Source organism: Lepidochelys kempii, chromosome 1, assembly GCF_965140265.1.
Source record: "Lepidochelys kempii isolate rLepKem1 chromosome 1, rLepKem1.hap2, whole genome shotgun sequence".
NCBI classification, from domain to species: domain Eukaryota; kingdom Metazoa; phylum Chordata; order Testudines; family Cheloniidae; genus Lepidochelys; species Lepidochelys kempii.
This window is the reverse complement of record NC_133256.1, coordinates 129,086,241-129,108,753: the sequence shown is the minus strand read 5'-3', so window position 1 is coordinate 129,108,753 and position 22,513 is coordinate 129,086,241. Positions and strand designations below refer to the sequence as shown.

The 22,513-nt window shown below is 44.1% G+C and overlaps 1 protein-coding gene across 2 annotated transcripts in view; it reads left to right on the top strand.

Moving 5' to 3' along the window:
* PUDP (pseudouridine 5'-phosphatase) overlaps positions 1–21,681 on the top strand; it is a 146,872-nt gene extending 125,191 nt beyond the window's left edge. Inside the window, exon 4 of one of the 2 annotated variants that reach the window (XM_073354388.1) lies at positions 16,665–21,681. In XM_073354388.1, the coding sequence (XP_073210489.1) occupies positions 16,665–16,841 (177 nt within the window). In that variant the 3' untranslated portion in view covers positions 16,842–21,681. The remainder of the gene's footprint in view (positions 1–16,664) is intronic. The other variant, XM_073354397.1, reaches the window with a different exon arrangement.
* The last annotated feature ends 832 nt before the right edge of the window (positions 21,682–22,513 follow it).

Genomic DNA, 22,513 nt, shown 5'->3' with positions numbered 1-22,513 from the left:
TAAAATTTTTTTACGTGTATAGTTTATGCATTGAAAAATGTAGTTTGGTTAACCTGAAGGTATTCATTAATTTCACACAAATTCACTGAAAAGTTTTGTCTACAGGTTTTTTTTTTTTCAAGTTAGATTTGATTTACAGGGGACTTGGGCACCATTCACAAAATGGGGAGGAGTACTCCTCCTCTCCCTCCCCCCCCCTTACTGCTTCAGCCTGGTGGTGAGGACACTCTCACCTGGAATGTGGGAAACCAGATTTGAATCACTGCTCTGGAGCAGGAGACTTGAAACCAAGTCTTCCTGTTCCCGGGTGAGAATCCTAACACCAGGCTATTGCCTATTCTCATGTGGGACGGAGAGAGTGTCCCCTCTCAATCTCTGCTGTTGAAATCCTTTCTGCTTTATGTAAATAATTAAATATTCATTGGAATGAGGACTTGGATCTCCCACGTGCGAGGTGGGTACCCTACCCACCACACTCTCGTCTCCCCTTTCCCTTTCACCCCCAGCCTGATGGCTATTTAGGAACCACCATCTCTTTCTTTGTGAATCTAGTCCTTGTAAAAGACCGGGAAACAAGACTTTTCAGGTTGAACAAAATGTTTCACTGAACCTGAAACAGAACTTTCTATTTTTTCAGAACTTCGAAGGAACCAAACTATCTAGTGCTCAGAATCCCGAAATGTCATTGTATTTTATGGTAGCTGCTGTTGCTCAACATTTCTGAAACTCACCCTAGACATTTAAGTTCCTTAGGTACCTGTGTTATGTGCCTACTTTTAAACATGTTGGCTACTTTGTACACTTACTCTGACCCACTATTTATACTGCCTCAAATCTCTTCTCTTTTTTTACCTTATATCTGATGCCCTCCTTCTTTTGGCTTATATAAGAAAAAAGTAAGGATGTACGGTCAACAGTTCTGGTTATGTATTAATAAAAATAACAAAAAATCATTGTAAAGTTATCGGAAAATTCAAAGTACAAACTGGCAAGTTCATGTCTACTTCTTACATCTTAATGCTTTCAAAGACTATTCATATATGTTGCCTCTCTTTAAAAATATACTGTACTGAACTACTTTTTGCCTTACATTTAACATTTTTTCATTGTTTTAACCATTGTACACCTTACACCCATTTAAGGTTTAGCAAAAAGCTCATTTTGTTGAAATGTACCCTAGCCACAAAGATTTGGAGAGGAAGAATGATCCAGTGATTAGAGTGCTAGCCTGTGACTTAAGAAAGTTGGGTTCAGTTCCCTGCTCTGCTACTGACTCCCTCTGTTACCTTGGAAAAATCACCTAGCCTCTTTGTGCTTCATTTTCCCATCCATAAAATGATGTTAAATGGAACGTTCTACTTCAGAGGAGTATTGAGGACAAATACATTAAAGATTGTGAGGTGTTCATATACTACACTGGCGCAGGCCATATTAGTACCGTAGATAAATAGGTCAAAATTTCTGGATTCTTCTTACCTGGGTGTTTAGATTTTCATCATTTTCTGTTTGGTATAATTTTAAATGTGCTTGGAAAATAACACAAATCTGATATTGACTTTAATTTTAGTTAAACGACATATAGTTTTGACTTTGAAATATTATCTATAACGTGGGAATAATAAAATTTTACCTAATGCTGTAAAAGGGCAAATCCTTTCAAAATATCCTTGCCATAAATAAGTTGGTACTCTTCCTGCAGAGGAATAGACTCATAGGTCTTGTCTACGCTACCGGCCGGATCAATGGGCAGCGATCAATCCAGCGGGGGTTGATTTATCGTGTCTAGTATAGACACGATAAATCAACCGCTGATCGTTCTAGCATCGACTCTGGTACTCCACCTCAATGAGAAGTGCAAGGGGAATCAAAGGGAGAGCATCTCCCGTCGACACACTGCAGTGAACACACCTCAGTAAGTAGATCTAAGTGCATCGACTTCAGCTATTCACGTAGCTGAAGTTGCGTAATTTAGATTGATTTCCCCCACCCCACCCCACCTCCGTAGTGTAGACCAGCCCACAGGCTTTTAGGCCAAAAGGGACCATTGTGATCATTTAGTCTGACCTCCTGCTCATCATAGGTCACAGAAGCTCACCCACCCACTCCTGTAACAGACCCATAACCTCTGGCTGAGTTACTGACGCCTTCAAATCATGATTTAAAGACTTCAAGTTACAGAAAACCCACCATTTTCTCTAGTTAAAACCAGCAAATGACCCTGTTTTAATATTTTATGGGTGAGATTTTCAAAAGCACTCTGCCATTGGCTTATTTCTGCTCCTTGTTGGAATCAGTGGTAAAATTCTCTCTAACTTGAATGGGAAGCAGAATTAGGCCATTCCTGAGTATTTGTTAGAATCCCATCCTATCTTATCTAGTGGTTCCTTTTATATAAAATAATCATTTTATTGATGCCAGAGACTTTATTTCAGTAATACGTTCTATTATACATGTTACAATTAATGATTACTTGACTAGTCCTGCAGTTGTTTCCTTCAAGTGTGTGTGTAAATAGGTTTACCTGAACTTAAATTGCACACTAACCTGTAAACCTTAGATAATGCTAGCAGTGTAAGAATGTATGCATGTTTGTTTTGTTTTCCAAATAGCTATGCAAGTCTTTTCAAATGTCAAAACTTACTGTATTATCATTTAGACCATATGGAAAAGTTTAACAAACAAAGAAAGACTTCTTCATTGTAGATTGTAAATAAACAGATTTGTCTATATTCTGGTATAATTCAGAACTTTAATTCACCTCCCCTCCTCCACCCCTCCGAGAATTGTATGTAGTGCATACTGTGGGTTTGTATTCAGTACGTTGATAGTCTGCACTCTTCCCTTCTCCAAGAGTTTAGCAGGTAGATAATAAGTCATTAAGGAGATAATTTAAAGTTTGCAAGAAAAAATGTCTTGATTCTTAGTCATCAAGGAAACGATTTTAAGTCTGTAAGGAAAACATCTTGATTCTAGCTTGGTTCTGACAACCAGTACATATAATATCTTTACATGGCTAGTTCCTGTATATGTGGCCAATTCCTTCATCCTTGAAGTGGTTTTTGTTTTTCTCATAAGTTAGGCTTTGGAAAAAGCACAAACATTTTGCAGACTATCCACAATATACTACTTAAGTAGTGTCCATATGGGTGCTCCACTTCAGGTATGCATGCATCTCTCAAGCCCTTGATTGGAGACTTTCAGTTAGCAGTGTCTGTTTGGCCCATGCATGCATCCTGTTCCTCCTCATGCTGGATACTGAGACTATATAGGGGTGGACAGGCGAAATGCCCTCAGTTCTTTCTCAACTGCCTCAGGCTGAAATGAAGCCCTAGCATTTCCATCTTGAGCATGCCTTGACTTTCTAATATTTTTATAATATTAAGATAGTTTTATCATTAGAATTAGTTAAAACATTCCCCTCACTATTTATCTATCTCCTCTCTTTCCCCTCAGGGAAACTAATTTTGTTTCTGACAGTGCATTTCTGCCTCACCAGGTTTCAAATGTTGCCTCTCCTGCCATAAGGCTATTCCTGTGAGCGATGGCCACAGTCAGGGAATGTCTACACTAGAAACTTCAGTTGACCTATGTAATTACTGCAGTGGTTGAAGTCCACACTACACTCCTTCTGTCGGTGATGCACATCTTCACCAGGAGCGCTTCCACCAACTTAAGAGGGGCAGTGCCGGGGGGTGAGAGCCTGGGCTCTCAGCTCCTCACATAGCCCCTGCCAAGAGCTCGCCTGCCTCTGGGCTGTCGGCTTTCCACTCCCTGCCTACGGGGAGACTGGCTGCCCCTCCAGGCTCTCGGGTCCCTGCCAACACGAGCCTAGCTGCAACCCCGGCTCTCGGCTCCCTGTTCCTGGCATAGGAAGCCCGGCTGCCCCTCTGGGCTCTCGCCTTCCCACCTCCAGGAGCCTGTCTGCCACAGGGCTCTTGGCTCCCCACTTCTCAGAGCCCAGCTGCCCCTCTGGGCTCTTGCCTCCCCACCACTGGGACCCTGGATGCCCCCTGGCTCCTTTCTCCCTGCCACCAAGAGTGTGACTGCCACCTCCCCTCCCATGCCTGGAGTCCAGATGGCTCCTGGGCTCCGAGGTGCGGATCTGGGAGCTTCTGGGCAACAGCAAGGCTCCCCACGGGGAGCAGGCAGTTGGGACTTCAAAGCAGCTGAGCTCCAAGCGGGGTGAGGGCAGCCCCGATGGGAGCACGGGGGCAGTATGCTCTAGTAGAGCCCCCCATCCGCCCCAGTGATAGCCCGGCTTTCTTGTCAATTTGACAAGAATGACAGCCAACAGCTGATGTGTCTATGCAGACACTGCATTACTCACTACCTTGCCCTAACTACACTAACATAAGCTCTACCCTTCTCGTGGAGGTACAATTATTATGTCGGTGTAGTAGGCCACTTGCATTGGCGGGAAAAAGGCTGCCTTATGTCAACCTAAATCTATAATGTAGGCCAGGCCTAAGTGTGTCTGTTGCATGGGGGAGTCCCACATCTCCCAGAAGTTCAGCTTCTGCCTGGCCTTCGAGACCAAGGCAAGCAAAAAGAGATGAAATTCAGACTGCTAATGATGGAATGCTCCCTTTGGCCATCTTCTGAGTCCGACCTCCCTGTACATCTGTCTCTGGACAGATCTAGCTCTTTGGGAGTGGCTTCCCCTAAGAAAAGGGAGACTTTGGCAGCTTCAGAGAAGTCTTCCAAAAACAGGAGCATGGACTCTAACCTTAAGGAGCCAGCTCCAAAAAAGATCCAGTCTCCAGTGAGATCTACCATCTTTGAAGCCATGACCTCTCGACTCAGTACCACTGAGTTGGAGAACTCCTTTGATACCAGCGGGGTTGTAAAGGCCCGTAGCACAAAGGAGAGACATGGCTCTGATAAGTCCTCAGTATGCTATACCAGCAAGGAGGGCAAGCATAGACACTTGGGACCGGCGTCATCAAGTTCAGCCTAACTCTCAGTACCTATGCATTCAGCCCAGCTGTTTGTACCCATGCTAGCAGCACCCAGCAAGCAACAATGCCAAACACCAGCATCAACTTCAGTACATACACCATCAGCAGGCAGCTTCAGTGGCCATGGCCTTGACTACTATGTCTCTACCAATCCCTGATTGAATACCGTGGGAGTCCGGATGGACTAAGGACCTCTCGATAACAGATGCACCGGAGTCCCAGGTCTCCATGGGTTCCAAGACCCTGATCTCTGGATTCCCATCCTCTGGTACTGCAGGACTCTCTGCTGTTTTCTGAGGGTGCTTCTCTTTTGGATGAGATGGAGGAGGATGAAAGAGACTGACTGGAAGTTTCCATCCCTCTTCAAGGTTCTCCAGTATATCCCTTCATGAACCCATTCTCTGAAGATCATAGAGAGGATCAGGCACATTATCAGATGTGGTGGAACCAACCCTGCATGCCACCCCACTTCCTTATGAATCCCCACAATAGCCATACTGGGACCCCTGTGCTGCCGATCAATAACAATTTGCCAGACCACTAATACCATCTTACAGGGAGGCTAGAGTTGTACAGCCCTTTCTTCCCCAACCACCCCCCTCCACAGGAGGAAGCGTTTGAGAAGCAGGACTCTAGGGTGGATAAAGAGGCCAACCCTCAAACACCTATTTCATCCTTTGTCTCTGGACAAGGCAGTTATTCGTCCGTCACCATCTATGGCTGCTGATTTTTGGCAGTTTCGAGACCTCATAAAGAGGGTAGATGACACTCTTCAATTATTCTCAAACATGTCAAGGATTCACAACACAAACTGTTGGATATCTTCCAGTCAGCAACACCCTCCAGGGTGGTGTTACCCATCATTGAACTGCTTCTAGACCTGGCTAAAATGCTGTGGCGGACACCTGCCACTATTCCACGTGTGTGTGAACAGGCAAATAAAAAGTATTATGTTCCCACTAAGAATACTCCTTCAAATGACTTTTTGTTCTCCCATCCTTCACCTAACTGCCTGGTGGTAAATGCAGTAAATGATAGGGGCAGGCAGCACTTTGCTAAGTCTACCCTATATGATAAGAGCCGGAAGGGGCTGGATCTCTTTGGGTGAAAAGCCTACGTGTCAGCAACCCTGCAATTCAGGATTGTGAACTATCAGGAGGTCATGGGCAAATATAAATTTACAAATGCAAAAGGTTCATGGCTTTTATTGACTATCTGCCACAGGAATATAGAGTCCATCATCTCAGAGGGACAATCGGTGGCCAGAACTGCTCTTCAAGAGTCCTTAGATGCTGCAGGCACAACTGGCAGATCCATCTCTATACACAAGGCATCATGGCTCCATCTCTTAGGGATTCTGAGAGAAATACAGAACACTGTGGGGAACCTTCAACAATTGTAAACTGTTCTCAGAACCCACAGATGCGTCCTTGCACACTCTAAAGGACTCTAGGCCTCTAGGCCTTACTTTACAATCCATGGGCATGTATACACCTGCAACTAAGAGAAGGTTTAGTAGGTCACAGTCTGCCCAGACAACACATCCTGCTCTGTTTTCTGGGCTCCATAGATCCACCGACCATGCCAGACAGATTTCAGAAAAAGAGGGGCGCCCAACCACCCTCCACTACCACCCAGCCATCTTTAAAGCAACAGTTTTGTTAGATTGGTTGACGATTCAAATCTCCCCATACTTAGGTTTAACAACAGATGTTCATTAGTCCACTTTCCCCGCTTTGGAGACCTACTAGCCTACATCCAACATGCTTCGAGGTGGATCACTACAGACAAATGAATCATAGAGGTCATAACATTGGACTACACCATCCATTTTACATCATTCCTTCCCTTCCATATGTCCTACGTCTCTCTTCAGAGATCCCTCTCATAAGCTTCTTTTGAGACCTGAATGCTCGCCTTTAATTAGAAGCAATAGAGTTGGTTCCTCCTCCTCACAAGGGCAAGGGATTTTACTTGAAGTATTTCCTCCATGCCAAAGAGGTACAGAGAGTGGAGACTGATCTTAGATCAAAGACTTCTAAACAAGTTCATGAAGTCTCAGAAGTTCAGAATGGTGACACTGGCAGCTATAATGCCTTCACTAGAGAAAGTGAAGTTTTGGCCCTCGATCTACAAGATGCTTATTTCCATATAATGATACTCTCATTGGACAGGAAATACCTATGTTTCACTATAGGCCATGACCATGTCTGATACCGAGTGCTTCCCTTCGGCTTTTCGTTGGCACCACGTGTGTTCTCAAAGGTTCTGGGAGTAGTGGCTGCTGACTTTTCACAAAAATCAATCCTAATTTTCCCATACCTCAACAACTGTCTACTGAAGGGCCGCTCCTATGAAGAAGTGCTGTCTTCCACCCAGATGGCCCTTGCTCTGTTCCAGGAGTTGGTTCTGCAGCTGAATGTAAAAAAGTCACATTAACCCCTGTACAGAGAATAGAGTTCATGGGGGCATATTTGGACTCATTGAGAGCCAGACCCTACTTTTCCTCAGACAGATTCATAACCTTGCCAGGTCTGGTATAGGCAATTCAGGGAAGCCCTCAAACCTCAATAAGAAACTGTCTTCAACTCTTGGGACACATGGCAGCTTGCACCACAGTTGCCAACTTTCATGTGGTAAATAAGCACAAATTCAAGCTAATCCCATTTCAAAACAAGGCCAAAACAAGCCAATCCTTAAGAACCCCAACACTCTATATGACTAGAGCCCCTGGCGTGCAGTCTGGGACTATGGTGGGCCTGCTGTGCACCCCTGACTCTCTTCCTCCCCTTGCCCCAGCTTGCCAGGAGCCATCAAAAAAAAAAAAAAAAAGAAACAACAAGCTACAAGCCAGACAAGCAACATGCTACAAGCCGAAAACTAGCCAACAAGCAACTCACAAGCCAATTAAGCCAAAAACAAGCCCAATTTCTGCATTTTCTCCCCACAAGTTTGGCATGTCTGGCTTGTAGCCTTGCATGATTGCTCACGAAGGTGCATCTCCCCTGCTATCAGGGTTGGCTCAGAATGATCTGTTCTCCAGTTAGATAAACATTGGACAGACAGGTGGTGGTTCCTCTACAGGTGAGGAGCTTCTTAGACTGGTGGAAGAATCAACTCAACATCTGTGCAGACATCCCTTTCTGTCACCCAGCCCCATCAGTAACTCTGACAGCAGATGCATCACTGATGGGATGGGGAGCTCACCACAATCCGCTCATGACTGAGGGCAGATGGAGAACTCAAGAGTCCAGCCTTCACATTAGTCCGTTGGCGTTCAGGGCTGTCAGGAATGCTTGCTTTCATTTCCTAGCCCTTATCGGGGCAAATTAATTACGGTCATGATGGACAACACAACCTGTATGTTCTACATCAACAAGAAGGGAGGAGCAAGAACCCTCTCCCTGTACATTGAAGCTGTAAAAGTATGGAATTGGTGCATAGCTCATCAGATCCAAATGTTAGCGGTCTACCTCCCAGGTATTCAGAACACCACAGCCAATGTCCTCAGCAGATACTTCTCAAAGGATTATGAATGGAAATTAGACACCCAAATTCTCCACATTATAGTCCTAAAATGGGGACTGCCAGAGGTGGATCTCTTCACCATCTCCAGGAATAGTAATAGTCCTCTTTTCTGCTCAAGAGAAGGTCTGGGCCACCACTCTTTGGGAGGTGCCTTTCTTTTATCTTGGAAGAAAGGTTTGTACTATGTGTTTCATTTAACACTGCTGATATTTGATGAACAAGATGAGACAGAACAGAGACAGAATTATCCTTATAGTGCCATCCTGGCCGAGACCAGCTTGATACTCTTTCTTGCTTCACCTGTGTGTCCAACCATCATTGAAGCTCCCAAACATCCCTCATCTCCTGTCACAAGATTCAGGTTGCGTGTTTCATCCCAACCTAGCAGTCCTCTGCCTCAAGGCATAGCTCCTCAATGCTTCACAGGGTTAGAATCCTCCTGTATTATGAAAGTACAACAGGTATTACTAAATAGTAGAAAGATCAATGTGTGCTACTTACCTGCAGAAATGGAAGAGATTCTTCCATTGGTGTTATCACTGCATCCTGCCTGATTCATTGCCACTAATAGTCATCCTGGATTACCTCTTGGATCTAAAGAAATCGGGGTTATCCGTTAGTTAGATTAAGGTCCATTTGGCTGCAATATCAGCCTTTCATCCTCTGGTAGAAGGATTTTCCATATTTGCTCACTCTGTATCATTTAGGTTTATTAAGGGTTTGGGTAATCTCTATGTGCAAAGTAGAGACCCTGCCTTTACCTGGGACCTCAACCTGATACTTTGTTTCCTTATGCAACCTCTGTTTTGAACCAATGACAACCTGTTCTTTGTTTCATTTATTGATGATGACAGTCTTTTAGTAGCCATCATGTCGACCTGTAAGGTTGGGAAGATTGGAGCCTTGATGGTATGTTCCCCACCCCTTTTTGGTGCTCTTTAAGGACAAGAACTTTTTATGTCCACACCCTAAATTCTTACCTAAGTTTCCACCTTAATCAGTCCATTCATCTGCAATGTTTTTTCCCAAAACTATGTAGGTCTCTACAAGAATCCTGCTTACATACCTTGGATGTTAAAAGGGCAATGTCTTTCTACTTAGATAGAATCAAGCAATTTAGGAAGTCACCTGGGTTCTTCATTTCCTTTGTAGATAGATCCATGGGGTCCTCGATCTCTAATCAGAGACTGCTGAGATAGTTTTTCTGGATATATTATCACTTGTTATGAGACTCTGGGCATTCATCCCCCACAAAGGGTAAAAGCACATTGAATCAAATCGCAGGCAACTTGTACAGCATTACTGAAGAATGTACCAATATCTGAAATATGTAGACCGCTACATGGGCTTCAATACATATGATGTTCTTCGAGTGCTTGCTCATGTGCATTCCGTATTAGTTGTGTGTGCTCGCCACATGTACCGGTGCCAGAAGTATTTCCTTCAGTGGAATCCGTAGGGTACCAGCTCTAGTGCCCCCTGGAGTGGCGAGTGCATGATGCAGTACAAAAGACACTGCCAGCCCCCTCCACCCTCAGTTCCTTCTTGCCGCCAGTTACAGTGCTGGTACATCTGCTGCTTAGGCTAGCTTTCTTGCTTGCTAAGTAGTTAAACTTTTCCTGGGGAAAAAAAAGTTGTGAATAGTTTTAGAAAACCCTTAGTGTTAGATAAAGTTAGCATGCCCCAGTCCCCAGGCTGTAAACCCTGCAATTCCTTCAGAAAACCTATGCCCATCAGTGACCCGTATAGCACTTGGTCTGAGGTGCCTGGGGGAGTCTCACTAACCAACAAGTGTCAAATTTGTAAGGCCTTCAAACCTCAGATGGAGAAGGATTGAGACATCTGTCTCCGAGTGCTCCTAATGGAGTTGGTGGTAACCCTGGAACCGGAGCAAGTAAGGGCTGACTCTGCTCCCAGCACCACAGCATCAGTGTGAAGTGCCCTCACCCCCAGTGCCATCGACGGACCGGCAACAATTGCCCTCCCCAGCACCTGCCAAGCGATAGAAGAAAATGTCCCGCAAGGGCAAGGAGAGGGCAGGAGGTGAGCCAAGATGGGCGGCTCCATTCCAGGTCTCGGTACTGATCAGGCAGCGGGAGACGTAGATCGCCAGAGTGTCGTGGCCGATCCGCTGAACACTATCAGCCTCCAGGATAGGGATTCACCACAATGGGAGATATCCCAGTCGTGCCACAGTACTTGGCACTGTAGTGAGCGAAGCTGCCCATCTACCTGCTCGTGGTGGCCCAAGAGCAAACCCCACCCTTCCCCCACCCTCCCACTTCGGACTCCAGCACCGGACAGGAGTCTTTGTCAGTGGGTCAAGTCCTGGCACCATCAGTAATCGCCTCATCAGAAGTACCTCCTACTGCTCTGTGGCCCCAGGGCCAGTGGCCTGCCGCTTGGTACCCTTGGAACCTCTGGGGTTTTACCCAGCCTGGGCAAGTGCCCAAATCTGTGGCAGGGGCCTTGGACAAACCATTAGCCATGGTGTCTCGCCCCCCCCATCCGGAGGCAGTCATTCTGGGAGAGGGAACCCCTCTGGTTCAACTGGACCCCAAGGAACAGCCGCTAAGACTACAAGCGGCGTCAAGGCCACCAACCTCAGCCCTCCGCCCAGTCAAGCTCCGCCTGCAACAGGCAGCATGCATTTTGGGCAACCTACCAGCCTGTACCCTGGATCCTTCTTCCCTATACTTTTCCAACCGCCTTTCTTTATTTCTCCCTACATGGACCACTATAACGTCAGAACGCTGAGTCTTCAACACAGTGGCGGAGGGTTATACCCTTCAGTTTCTTTCTACCCTCCCCCCTTCCCTGTCCCTCTTCAGGGACCCTTCTCATGAAAGACTCCTCGCACAGGAGGTGAAGGGCCTGCTGCAGCTGGGAACGGTGGCGGAAATTCCTCGTGAGTACAGGAACAAAGGGTTCTATTCCCAGTACTTTCTAATCCCAAAGGCGGTCTAAACCCCATCCTGGACCTGCGAGACCTCAACAAATACCTAAAGAAGTTCCACATGGTCTCCCTTGCCTCCATCATCCTTTCCCTGGATCCAGGAGACTGGTATGCTGCCCTTGACTTGAAGGATGCGTACTTTCATATAGCAATCTTCCAAGGACACAGATGCTTCCTAGGCTTCACGGTGGGATCAAACCACTGCCAGTTTGCAGTCCTCCCTTTCGGCTTAGTGACAGCACCAAGGGTGTTTCCCAAGTGCATATAGGTGGTAGCAGCTTATTCAGGTGTCAGGATATTCAAATATACCTGTATCTCAATGACTGGCTGGTCAAAGGCCGCTGCAGGTCTCAAGTCCAACGGGATGTCACGGTACTACAGGTCACATGCCGGTCCCTGGGCCTATTGGTGAATGACAAGAAGTCAACATTAGTTCCGGTGCAAAGGATAGAGTTCATCGGAATAGTGCTCAACTCTACCTGAGCAAGAGCTTTCCTGCCTCAAGACCAGTTCCGGATGATGGTAGATCTCATTGCAACGGTCTCCACATTCCCTCTGACCATGGCCCGGGTATGCCTGCAGTTGCTCGGACACATGGCAGCCTGTACATATGTTGTCTGCCATGCAAGACTCAGGATGCAACCTCTCCAACAGTGGCTGTCAATGGTCTATTCCCAGTCCAGAGATCATCTGGACAAAGTCATCACCATCCCGCCAGAGATACTTACCTCTCTGCAATGGTGGACCGACTCCAAGGCAGTCCTAGACAGAGTCCCATTCAACAGTCCACGCTCCTCGATCAAACTGAGGTCAGATACCTCGGACTTTGGCTGGGGCACGCATCAAGGTGCATTGCAGACCCAAGGTATGTGGTCCCCGTAGGAACTGACATTGCACATAAATGTCAGAGAGCTCAGAGCAGTCCGCCTGGCCTGAAGATTCTTCCTGCCACATCTCTCAGGCAAAGTGATGAGCGTGTTGACAGACAATGCGGCCTCTATGTTCTACATCAACAGGCAAGGGGGAGCGCATTCATTGGCTCTCTGTCAAGAGGCACTCCGTCTGTGGGATTTCTGCATCAAGCACACAATCCATCTGGAGGCCTGTCATCTTCCTGCTGTCAGAAATATGCTGGCAAATCGCCTCAGCACGTCCTTTTCCTCTCACCATGAGTGGTCGCTCCATCCAGAGGTAGCCCACATGCTCTTCCAGAGGTGGGGAACTCCACAGGTGGACCTGTTCGCCACCAGACAGAACAGGAAATGTCGTAAGTTCTGTTCCCTGCAGGGGCTGGGCAAGGATTCTCTCCCTGATGCCTTCCTTCTCTCATAGTCGGCGGCTCTGATGTATGAGTTCCCATCAAACCTGATCATCAGCAGAGTCCTGTCAAAGATCAAGAGGGACAAGGCCAAATTCATCATGACTGCCACGGTGTGGCCTCACTGGCATTGGTTCGCCACACTAATGGACCTGGCAACGACCGCCTCCAGCCCTTTCCCGACCGGCTGGATCTGCTCTCACAAGGCCACAGCTGCCTCCTGCACCCCAACCTTACCTTCCTCCACCTCACGTTGTGGATGCTGTGTGGTTGAACGCAGAGGAACGGGCCTGCTCTAATGAGGTCCAACAAGTCCCCTTGGAAAGCAGGAACCCATCCAATAGAGCAACGTACCTGGCCAAGTGGACGAGGTTCTCCCACTGGGCATCTGAGCGTGTCCTCTCTCTGTTGCACTCCTCCTTTATAATCCATCCTGGAGTACCTGCTCCATCTTAAGAACCAGGGACTGGTCCTCTCTTCCATCCAGGTGCACCTGATGGCTATTTCCGCATTTTGCCCGCTGTTCCAGACTCAGACTGTGTTCTCCATGACATGTCGGTCAGATTCCTGAGAGGCCTTGAGAGACTCTCTTTCCGCTGGTTCAGGCTCCTGTCCCACAGTGGGACCTTAACTTGGTTCTCTCTAGGCTCATGGGCCCACCCTTCGAACCTATGGGCTCCTGCTCCCTTTCCCACCTGTCACGGAAAATCGTTTTCCTTGTGGTGATAACATCAGTGAGACGAGTGTCAGAAATCAAAGCCCTCACATCGGAGCCGCCATACACTGTGTTCTGCAAGGACAAAGTTCAACTGCAACCCCATCTGACCTTTCTGCCAAAGGTGGTGTTCTCCTTCATGTCAATCAGGACATCTTCCTCCCAGTGTTTTGCCCCAAGCCACATGCCACTAGTGAGGAAAGGAGGCTGCACGTGCTGGACATCAGACGTGCCCTGGCATTTTACCTGGAGCATACCAAGCCCTTCCACAGGTTGACTCAGCTTTTCATCTCTACAGCAGATAAGTTGATGGGCCTTCCAGTGTCCTCGTAGAGGATTTCCAACTGGATCACCTCCTGCATCCGGACCTGTTACCAGTTGACACAGGTCCCACCACTACCGATCGTCAGGGCCCATTCGACCAGAGCTCAGGCATTCTCGGCAGCCTTCGTGGCATACATTCCCATCCAGGATGTTTGCAGAGCCACGACGTGGTCTTCGGTTCACGTGTTCACGGAACATTACGCAATCACTCAGCAAGCCAGAGATGATGATGGGTTCGGCAGAGCTGTGCTGCAATCTACATGCCCATGAACTTCTACCCGCCTCCATTGGTACTGCTTGGGAGTCACCTAATATGGAATAGACAGGAGCAAGCAGTCAAAGAAGAAAAGACAGTTACCTTTTCAATAACTGTGTTCTTCAAGATGTGTTTGCTCATGTCCATTCTACGACCCGCCCTCCTTCCCCACTACTGGAGTTTCTGGCAAGAAGGAACTGAAGGTGAAGGTTGCCAGCAGCACCGCTTATACCATGGCATGCACGTGCCACTCCAGGGGGTGCCAGAGCTGGTCCCCTATGGATACCACTGAGGGAAAAACGTCCATCACCGGTGCATATGGGGAGCACACACACCTAATATGGAGTGGACATGAGCAACGTATCTCAAAGAACACCAGTTACGGAACAGGTAACTCTTTTTTTGAAACATTATGCCCTGATCCATGCTGTAAAGTCTGATGCGGCTCTTGGTTCTGCAGTTTTGAATTCTGTTCCATCCTACATCTGGGGATATTACTCGAAAGTCACGTGAAGTAGAGCACCCATAGGAATACTAGTCAAAGAAGAAGTGGCTATTCACCTTCTGCCATAACTGCAGTTCTTCAAAATGTCTGTCCTATGGATGCTCCACTACCTACCCTTCTTCCTCTCTGCTTCAGATTGCTTCTTGGGGGATGTTTGGGTAGAGAAGGACCTGAGAGTGGTTCACCTGTGCAATCCTATATAGTCTTGTTATCCAGCACGAAGAGTCATAGGATGCATATGCTTGCCAGACAGACACTGCTAACAGAAAATCTCTGATCAAAGGGTCAAGAGCTGCATGCGTACTTGAAGTGGAGCACTTATAGGGGGACACATCTCGAAGAACTACAGCTACTGCACCAGTTGAGTGACCTCTCCTCCTCTCTAAACCCTTTCTGCATTAAAATAGAGATTATAATATCAATTTTAGAACATCTCTGCTGAGCAATAAACAGATATATGCAAATAACCTTTCTAGATGCACAAGATGTGCACATATATTATCTGCTCCTAATATTTCTAAAGCTTTCAAATATTCTTAACTGTATTGTTTACTGACACTGCTTATTCAGATAAATTATTGCTACAAATATATGATGAAATCCTGGCTTCACTGAAATCCATGAGCGTTTTACCATTGACTTCAGGTTTAAATATAGAACAAACTAACAGAATTCTTTTGAAACCACAGATATGGACATTCATTGATACAGATTATTTAATGTGGTGTGGCTCTATGTATCAGGCCCCATTTAATGTTTTTAATTTCATTGTGTCTCTAATTGAGATATCTGTTAAGCAGAAGACCCAGCATTTACGTTCCTGAGACACACACTCATTTTTTGTTTGTTTGCTATATTCTGAATGGAGCCCAGCTATCCAAAAACTGAAAACCATGAAAAAACTCTTATTTTAAGTACAAAACACATCTGAAAAGATATGAAGTGGCTCATGCATTTTGAATATCACTTGTTTACAATTTGTTATAAGCAATAATATGGGCCAAAAACTGCAACAGTTCTTGAACCTAAGAGAGCTCACAGGTATCTAGACAAGCTGTGCTTGCAGTTTTTTTTCTCACAAATCTTCATCTAAGCATGCTGAATGTGCTCACAACCCACTTGTGCTTACATGTTTTGCAAGAGGCAGCAATCCCTTCTTTCCAAGTAAAAGAATTTAACTACTTCTTAACAAGAACATAATTTATTGGACTTCTTCATGATGCTTAAAGGCAGTGGGACAGATTTTCTTATCAGAGTTCCACTCTCTTCAGCTGAGGATCTGGTCCAACATTTTGTGGTGTGTGGTGTTGTTTGAGAGAATATAGCTACAGTAGAACCTCAGTTACGAACAGCTTGGGAACGGAAGTTGTTCGTAACTCTAAAATGTTTGTAACTCTGAACAAAATGTTATGGTTGTTCTTTCAAAAGTTTTTACAAATGAACATTGATTTAATACAGCTTTGAAACTTAACTATGCGGAAGAAAAAGGCTGCTTTTAACCATCTTAATTTAAATGAAACAAGCACAGAAACAGTTTCCTTACCTTGTCAAAACTGTTTTTTAAAGCTTTCCCTTTATTTTTTTAGTAGTTTACATTTAACTCAGTACTGTACTGTGTTTGCTTTTGTTTGTTTGATTGATTTGTTTTTTTTGTTGCTGCTTCCTGATTGTGTACTTCCAGTTCCAAATAAGATGTGTGGTTGACTGACTGGTTAGTTCATAATTCTGGTATTCCTAACTCTGAGGTTCTCCTGTATTTATTGTATTGAAAATATGCATGTCAGTTGCAGCAGATGCTTTGTGGAGTAGAAAATGTTAAGTTTCCCACCAGTTCACGAGAATACATTACTAAACTGCACTGAAAACCATTTACATTATGACCCACTGTTCTTCAGCATTATGGGATCAATCGGCATTCATTGATATCAATTAGAAAACGTTCACTGACTTCGGTCATGCACAATCAGGCCCTATAGATACTTCATTTACTCAGCTCGAGAAAGTGACTTTGCATGTGTTCCGATATATAATGTGCCATCCTTTCTTGTGATAATACAAGTAATTACAACATTTTAACCTTTGTCTTTATTTTCTCATTTTTCAGTGTCTTGTGTTTGAAGATTCTCCACTTGGGGTTCAAGCAGCACTGGCAGCTGGGATGCAAGTGATTATGATTCCAGATGAAAATTTGAATCAAGATCTTACAAAGGAAGCAAATCTAGTGCTGAAATCTATGGAGGACTTTGAACCAGAACTGTTTGGTTTACCACCATATGAATAAGAACTAATATATTTCAACATGTTCTTAGTTGGAGATTGGGGGGTAGGGAATGAAAATGTAGAGTAAAAAATTATCTATTTTTGATTTTTCTTTCCAAAATAAGACAATGAAGTCTTTCATGATTTACTTTTAAATTTCCCTGGTTACTCTTGGTTTGTCTTCTTCAGTGCTAAGTGGAAGGAATGTTTCTTCTTGCCTGTTCTTCAGCTATACTAGTCTTGTCATCTGCATAATGTCATGTACATTCAGTGCATTTGCAAAACTGCAAAGACCATCTGCTTCAAACATGTGGAGGGTTTTGCTCTGGTTTGCTGGAATAACAGACTGCTTAGAACAATGGTGCTCAACATTTTCCTTGTTATGGATAGGCTGTTGTCCCCTTATACCATTGTGCGGCACAGTTACCACTACCTATTCCTTGTCTATCCCTTTGTCTTTCCTGTTCTTATCTTCTGGTTGGATTTTTTGTTTTTGTGTGTTCTTTTTTGTTCTCTTGTTTTGTGACTTCCCCTTTCTGGAATGGGGTGGAGGGGGAACCCACTGTCAGCTTCCTACGACCATATGCTCTTGCAGCTCAACTAAGCGCTGTGTAAGCCTCTGTAACTCTGCTACTCCCTACTTATCCCCCGTCTCATTTCACATAGCCTCTTCCCCATCCATTTTGCTCCCCCAATGATGACAGCCTTGTATTTCCATTTTCAGCTTCTCACATAAACCTTTCTGTTTTTTCCATTCTTTCATGTTGCCCCCCTTTATCCTTCATGAGCTTATGCACAAGGCCCCCTATCTTCTCCACAGTTAAGTCCTTCTGAAGACTCTTTACATTATTTTTACTACAGAGAATTCTGCTGATTTAATACCGAAAGTAATATTTTTGTTTGTTTTGTAGCTTAACCTTGTTTTACCAAGCACCATCTTTGCCACCCTATATGTTATACTCATTCCTGCTAATCCGGGTCCATTTCTGTCTGTCTTTAGATTGTGAGCTCTTCAGGAAAGTGACTGTATTTTCTTTGTGGAAAGTATAAAGTACATTGTGAGTGCTACCATAAACAAACAAATAAGTATAATTTGTATGGTGGAACATATCCAGGGTTGTGAAGATTCTTTTTCCCTACTGCTGTTCTCCTCTGTGTCTTGACCTTTCTGTACTACTTTGCCCCAGCCCCTGGACTGGGAAACACTAGTTTAAAGGATCTTACCTCTTGTATGGAGATAATGATTGCATTATAAATTTGAAAAAAAAAAATAACCTTTTAGCTGTGGGAAGCCTTAAACTACTCTCGTAATCACAGTAAAACGTCTTTGATGAAGATAGTGAACGTAAAAAATGCTGAAGATAAGAAATAGGTACTTCAGTATTTTATTTCAGTGAATAATATCAGAAGTTTCCTTCTATTATGCATGTGAAAAAAAAATTAAATGGTTGAATGATTAGAGTGCTGTTCATTTTTTTTTTTTTTAATAAGTGGACTGTTGAGATAAGAGAACGTAACTTAAACAAGAACTCAAAGATCAAATATTTTTTCTAGCATTTCTGCAGCTCACTTTTTGTTTTTAATAAAAAGCAAAAAATGAACATTGGAAGACTCACTAAAATTCTTAAAGATATTACATGGGTTTTTTTAAAGCAAATTTAAAACAGTCTGTATCTCTGAGTACACTATTTAAATATCTTTAAAAAATAAGAATATCCTATTCCAAACTATCAGTAAATTATTAATTGGATGGTATCAGAAAAATATTGTCAAGCACAATATAGTAATAGTTTTTCTTCTGCAATGCCTTTCATCCAAGGATCTGAAAATGCAGGTGGGTGAATATTGCTTACTGTAATACTATTTTGCATATAATTTTGTATAACCTTGTGTTGCAGTTCTAGTGAATATTTATATCCAACTAAAGTAATGTAAATTCTTCCTCTTCTGTTGCCATTCAAGATAACAGAAATGGTATTGCACAGTTCCTTCATGGCTAATGTTGCATATCAGAAAGTGTTACCATACAGCAATAATTCTGAGCTTTCAAGTGTAAAACAGGTGCCTTTGGGGATCCCTTTAGTTCATAATTGCTGAATTCCAACTGGGAACTTATTTGGTAGAACAAACTCTAATAAGTTGTAATTAGTAACTTTTTCAAAGTGCTGTATACATTTAATTGAACTTGGAGTTTAAAAAAAAAATCAAGGCACATGTCACATTTACAAAGTTGTTCCAAAGGGCCTCTCACCAAAGCATTACAAATACTTTCTTAAGACATACACACTTAGATAAATATTAGATATTTATGGCAAAACAGAAGTGCATTGGCAGTGCCACCATGGGATAATGAAGGATCAATCAAGGATGCAACCCCATTCTATTATCCAAGGTGGTCAGGGATGCAACCCCATGCTCTGGGTGTCCCTAAGCCTCAAACTGCCAGGTGCTCGGACTGGACAACAGGGGATGGATCACTTCATGATTGTCTTGTTCTGTTCATTCCCTCTGAAGCATCTGGCATTGGCATCATAAGACAGGACACTGGGCTAGAAAAACCATTGGTCTGACGAAGTCCGGCCTTTTAATGTTCTTATGAATGAATATACATTCTGTTCCCTTCAATTCTGGTATAGTTAACGGTTTCCTCTTTTACTGAGAAAATTAACATAGAAAACTCCCCTTAATCCAGCAGTAAATCCCATTCAATACTGCCATCTTTTATTACCCTTAATCTCATAGACTCATAGATTTTAAGGCCAGAAGAAACCATTATGATCACCTAGTCTGACCTCCTGCACATCGCAGGCCACAGAACCGTACCCACCCACTCCTGTAATATACTCCTAACCTCTGCTGAGTTACTGAAGCCCTCAAATAATGATTTAAAGACTTCAAGTTACAGAGAATCCACCATTTACTCTAGTTTAAACCTGCAAGTGACCCATCCCCCATGCTGCAGAGGAAGGCAAAAAAACCTCAGGGTCTCTGCCAATCTGACTGGGGGAAAATTCCTTCCCAACCCTAAATATGGTGATCAGTTAGACTCTGAACATGTAGACAAGACCCACTAGCCAGACACCTGGTAAAGAATTTTCTGTAGTAAGTCTGAGTCCTCCCCATCTAGTGCCCCATCAGCAGCCATTGGAGATATTTGCTGCTAGCAGTCGCACATCAGCTACGTACCATTGTAGGCAGTCTCATCATACCTCCATAGACTTATCAAGCTCAGTCTTGAAGCCAGTTAGCTTTTTTGTCCCCACTGCTCCCTTTGAAAGGGCTGTTCCAGAACTTCACTCTCTGATGCTTACAAACCTTTGTCTAATTTCAAGCCTAAACTTGTTGGTGGCCAGTTTATATCCATTTGTTCTTGTGTCCACATTGGTGCTTACCTTAAATAACTCCTCCCCTTCCTTGGTATTTATCCCTCTGATGTATTTATAGAGAACAATCGTATCTCCCCACAGCCTCATAAGGTAGGTTTTTCCATTCTTCTGACCCTAGTAGTCCTTCTCTGTTCCAGTTTGAATTCATCTTTCTTAAACATGGGAGACCAGAATTGCACACAGTATTCCAGATTGAGCCTTGTATAATCGTGGTAACACTTCCGTCTCGGCTGGAAGTACCTCGCCTGATGCATTAGCTAGGATTGCATTAACCTTTTCCATGGACGCATCATATTGACTGCTCATAGTCATCCTGTGATCAACCAGTACACCCAGGTCTTTCTCCTCCTGTGTCACTTCCAACTGATAAGTCCCCAGCTTATAGCAAAAATTCTTTTTGTTAGTCCCTGGGTGCATGACCTTGCACTTTCCACTATAAAATTTCATCCCATTTCTATTACTCCACTTTTCAAGGTCATCCAGATCTTCTCGTATGCTATTCTGGTCCTCCTTTATATTGGCAATACCTCCCAACTTTTGTCACCCGCAAATTTTATTAGCACCTTTTGTGCCATATCAGGCTCCTATCAAATGAGACAATTTCCCCTAACTGTAATCCTTCAAACTGAGCTAGACAAAGGATGCCTCGCTTCCTACTTACTAATCATCAAGGCAAATCCCAAAGAGATGTAGCCTCTTTCCAGGTCAAGTGTCACCCAGATCAATCTCTGGCTAGGTCCTTAAGATATCTAGCTGGATGATTGGTATGTGTCCTTCATTGGCAATTTTATCATGCCACCAAAGCATTTGGCAACCATGTGATCAGCAACTGTGTAGTGGCATTCCTCAGTAAACACACTTTGCAATCGGTTTGTCTTCCCTGCTACTAATCCTAATATGTCAGTACCAATAAAGCTGCTGAAACGGCTGATGGAGGCACTTACTAGGTTTGGCTATTAATAGACTTATTGCTGATTTTGTCTTGCCACTTAATATGTTTGAAAACACAGTTTGGAAACTTCTGCCTGATTTAATGCAGTGAACATCACCATATTATCTGGCCATCTTGAAAATTTTTTTTTTACAAATATCTCAACTTAGAGAGCAAACAAGGTGTACAGAGAATAGCATGCATAAGGTACAAACCAGAACACAAAGGGAACACTGGTAGGGGAAACACAGGTGAGGGAGTCAAAAAATTAAGAATGTTACATTTGAATAGGTATTATTGGTCTTTAATCTTCAGGCTAACTTAGGTGGTGTGGTTTTCATCGTAATTGTTTCATATTCTCTGTGTGTATATAAAGTCTGCTGCAGTTTCCACAGTATGCATCCGATGAAGTGAGCTGTAGCTCACAAAAGCTCATGCTCAAATAAATTGGTTAGTCTCTAAGGTGCCGCAAGTACTCCTTTTCCTTTTATCGTAATTGTGTGACATGATAATTGGAGAGCTGAAAATAATAAAATGTGTTGCTAAGTGATGAATTTTGTCTGTGTATGCTAAGAGGCACATACTGCCTCCTCTGACAAAGGTGTAGCAAATACTCCATTACTTTGGGGTATGCTCATTTATTAGAGTTACTCTTCTGGGGGGGTTCTGTAATTCTATACACAATGTACAAGCAGTACATTGATGAGTCACTTGTGATCTCATATGGAGCTCTCCTTCTCCCTTCTGCAAGTTCTTTCTCAATGAAGCTATCCTGCAGGACCTAGGTTCCCCAGGGCTGGGTTCTTCCAGCCCTAGAATCAGACGAACACACACACATTAATGGAGCACGTCTGAGAGGACCAGATCAATCGGCACTCTCAAGCTGACCCATTTATATGTCCCTTGTCTCAGTAGGCCAGGTCAAGCAGCACTTCCAAGCTGTCACCCTCATATGCCCTTGGACTCAGCAGGTTTGGTCAAACAGCACCTCCGAGCTGTCACCCTCATATGCCATGGACACCGCACCAGAATAGAGTATGCCTGAGCAGGCTGAGTTGAGCAGCACTTCCAAGCTGCCACCCTCCTGTGCCGCAGGTTCAGCATGTCCCTATCCCCACTTTCACGTTACAATTGTTCTGGTAGTAACCCAGTTGATGAACAAACCCCACAGGATTTTTGGGCACTGCAGGGATCTTTAACTTAGGTATGAGGAGCATTGCTGCAGAGCGAATGGGAAAACCAAAAAATACCCATGAGGGGGAGAGAGAGAAGCAATCAGCTTAACCATGAAAGTTATTTATTGCCAGGTAATAACCATACAAGGGGAGCCAAACAAACAAAACGGTTATAATATTAAATCTAACTTAAATTTGATTA